The sequence below is a fragment of the Nylanderia fulva genome, unplaced genomic scaffold, assembly GCF_048542155.1.
Source record: "Nylanderia fulva isolate GAGA-0341 unplaced genomic scaffold, ASM4854215v1 Scaffold1533, whole genome shotgun sequence".
NCBI lineage: Eukaryota > Metazoa > Arthropoda > Insecta > Hymenoptera > Formicidae > Nylanderia > Nylanderia fulva.
In genome coordinates, this window is record NW_028189766.1 from 1 (window position 1) to 3,752 (window position 3,752).

Sequence of the window (3,752 nt, forward strand, 5' to 3'; positions counted from 1 at the left end):
TGTAAGATTTATGATTAAAATATATACTTCACTGTAAATGTTTTCATAGGCTACGTTTTGATATTTACTGCCAGTATTATAAATCTGTAGTACATAATATAAAATATAGATTTTCAACTAGCAGAATGAATATCAAAAAGCAGCCTTAGCCTTAGCTGTTAATTTTAAATATACATGCTTTTATTTTAGATGGAAGCATACTTCTTGGAGATGCTGCATATCCATGCCTTCTCCAATTAATTACTCCATATCGGGATAATGAACATTTGACACAGGCCCAAAGAAATTTTAATCGTATACACAGTCAATGCAGAATTTCAGTTGAGCATGGATTTGGAATACTGAAACAACGTTTCAGACAGTTATATTTCCTCAAGTTGAGGAATATGCAATTTATCGTCAAATTCATCTTCGCTTGCTGCGTTCTTCACAATTTGGCTGACTTGGATGATTTGCAACACATGGAAGAACCTGAAGTCGACAACCATGCTGATATAAATGCGCAGGTATTGTTACATAATGTCCCAGCAGCAGATAGAAATGAAGATCCGGATGATGATCGACATGGTCGCGATCTCAGAGACGAATTATGTAGACAACTGTTTCAACGATGATTTGAATAAGAGTATCCAAATAAATTTGTTTAAATATTATGTTCTAATATTAATATTTAAATATTATGTTTATTATTTTTTTAAATATCAATATCGTGTCGTTGTCAACGTCGACATATCACATACTGCATTGTATCAATCTGTGTCGTTCAATTAAAAATTTGTATGATATGTATTTAATGTACAAAACTATCAAAGTGCTTTCAAATATTTATGTTTTTTTAGTTATAAAAATTAGGAAACAATGTACAATTATAGTTTCAAGATTATAACGATTATAACCATAACGATTACACAAATATATTTCATTTATTAATAGTTATGAATATTACGATTATATATCTTCTATTCAGCTCATTTTAATTAAAAATTATTAAAGTTTGATATTAAATTTTATAAAATAAATTCTTATGTAATATGTAAGACAACAAATAAAACAATTTTGTTAAAAATTTATCCATACATCAGTCTTTTATTGTCATATACGCCTATTTTTCATACAAATAGAGAAATATAACTGCATAATGCAAATATATAGTTTATTATGATTTTTTATCGATAATTAACAAAAAAATGTAAATTGAACAAGAAATGACAGTTTTGATTTTCAAACACGTTTTGTACGCTTGACTGCAAGTAAATAATGCTGCTTTATTATGTAAAAAAAAACTCGATAAGTAAATGCAGCTTTTCCCAATTAAAAAAACTCAATAAATAAATGCAGCTTTTTTCAACTAAAAGAACTCAATAAGTAAATGTAGCTTTCCTCTCTTGCAGAGCTTGATACAGCTTTGTCACGCTGTTTATCAAAATAACAGAAAATAAATAAATAAAAAACTAAAATAAACTTTAATAAAATAAAAGTTATTTCAACTTGAAATAAAAATTTTAAATAAAATTAACAAAATTATATAAATTTTAAATACATATAACTTCATTTACGTAAAATGTTCATAAAGTTTGTAACTTTGGTTATAAAGTAAAAAATGAAGTGATTGAAAATGTGTACATTTATTAGCTTTTTTTTACCTTTGAATCCTGTAGAGTTACACATTTTTCCCAATGATGAAAGATCTAATTATTAGATCTAATTAAGATATAATTATTGTAAAAACCAACACACTTGTCTTTTAACAAAATTAAAATTAAACTTAATAAACTGTTCATAAATTTTATAAATTTGTAATAATATCTTATTAACATTTTTTAAAAGACAATGTGTCTATTTTTATAATTACTATATCTGACAGATCTTGTCAGGAAAAATGTGTAACTTCGCAGAATTTATATGTAGAAAAGATTAATAAATGTGTTTTACTACATTTTCTCCTTTAAGTAGGCAAAGGAACAAACTTTATGAATGTCTTATGTATACATATAATTTAGTAAACCTTCAGTCTTATTATATCTTTATAATCTTCTTCGTCTGATAATTCTTGTGTTGAGTATTTTTTACTTTCTATTCTCTCTAGTATCTTAAGTTGCCTTTGTAAGATACTATTTCGTTCTTTTTGCAATTGTAATTGTTCTATTTGTAATTCATTACATTTTTTAAGCTCCGTCAGGTATTTTGTACGTGTTTCTTGTTTGGCATCACTTTCTCTTTGTAGCACAGCACAGATGGATTCCTTAAGTGATTGTAGAGTATGCGCCAATTTGCCATCTCGTACTTTTGCTTTTGTATTTATTAAAGATGAGCAACTGCTATCCGTCATGGACGATTTGCTGCTACCTATTACTGATTGAGATTGACTGTTAACTGCAGATGGTGTCGAAGGTGGCGAGTCTAGTGCAATAGAAGATTGTTCTTCATTTACATTCCTATAATAGAAAACATTTTAAATTATATCTAAAAATATATCTAGAAATGAATTAAAAAACATTTTAAGGAGATGATTACTCACTGAGACAAATGTTGACTGACCACTTTTTGCAAAATGTCTTCTTGAGAAACCATTCCATTGCGGCCAGCTACAAAAGATGGCACTCCACTGTGACTTTTTCCAAATAAGTTTATCATTTCACTGTAAAGATACATATGTATTCTATTACTTACTTATTAAATACTAAATATAATACTAACTACTTAATAAAAACAGAATGATGTAAGAATGACAAAATAAAAATATGAAACAAATCGACTGAACTATTAATTATAATGTTTAATTCAAAAATATCATATATATAATTATATACAGAAAACACAAGATAAAACTTACTCTTTAAATGGAAGAGGTTTAGTGCTTTTTTCAGAACTATTTTTTCCCATGGTCTGTTTGATATGTTTATCCCATTTCTTCTTCAACAATTTGTAACGGTTCACCTTTCCCGACGCCGCGGATCGGCTCGCCGGTTCCAGGATTCGGGAGGAAGGGGGAGATTCAGACTCGCTTATTCCTTATTAACAATACTTTGGTTTATTCAAAAAAGAAACAAGTAAACAAAATGATTGTTGGCATAAAGCCTAAATAGAGAAACTTACTGACTACTCGGTATAAACGAAATGTTTGTTGGCATAAAGCCCTAAATAGAGAAACTTATTGACTACTCGGTATAAACAAAATAAGGAGGCGTATAGCCTTTAGCGGGGTCCGGAAAAGATTTACAAATTACCCGGTATAACTTAGAGATACGGTGCACGGAGGCGTATAGCCTATGGCAGGAAGAAACCGGAAACCGGGAAACCCGGCGTAATGACGAGAAACCCGTCACCCGGTGTATAGCAGGAAGAGACCGGAAACCGGGAAACCCGGCGTAACAACGAGAAACCCGTTGCCCGGCGTGTAACAGGAAGAGACCGGAAACCGGGAAACCCGGCGTAACAACGAGAAACCCGTTGCCCGGCGTGTAACAGGAAGAGACCGGAAACCGGGAAACCCGGCGTAACAACGAGAAACCCGTTGCCCGATACTAAAGGTAGGAGGCCAGAAACCGGGAAACCCGGCGTAACAACGAGAAGCCCGTTGCCTGGCTAGGAGGTCTGGAGCAGGACTGGTGCCGGCTCATCCGTCGAGCCGGCTTATATACCCTGCCGGCGGTTCCCCCACTCTACCTCGAGGCTGTGGTGGGGGTAACGCCGGCGTCGTAGTGGGGCGCCTCTGGGGGTTGTAGTGGGGCGCCCCTGGGGTAGGGTGACCC

The 3,752-nt window shown here is 32.8% G+C and overlaps 1 protein-coding gene across 1 annotated transcript; it reads right to left on the bottom strand.

Moving 5' to 3' along the window:
* Positions 1 to 1,241: 1,241 nt before the first annotated feature.
* Positions 1,242 to 2,883, bottom strand: LOC146724034 (uncharacterized). The gene is made up of 3 exons (XM_085480623.1): positions 2,834 to 2,883; positions 2,519 to 2,638; positions 1,242 to 2,435 (listed from the first exon to the last, which is right to left on the bottom strand). The coding sequence occupies exons 1-3, from the start codon at positions 2,881 to 2,883 to the stop codon at positions 1,997 to 1,999; spliced, it is 609 nt and encodes a 202-aa protein (XP_085336749.1). The 3' UTR covers positions 1,242 to 1,996.
* Between the last annotated feature and the right edge of the window lie 869 nt (positions 2,884 to 3,752).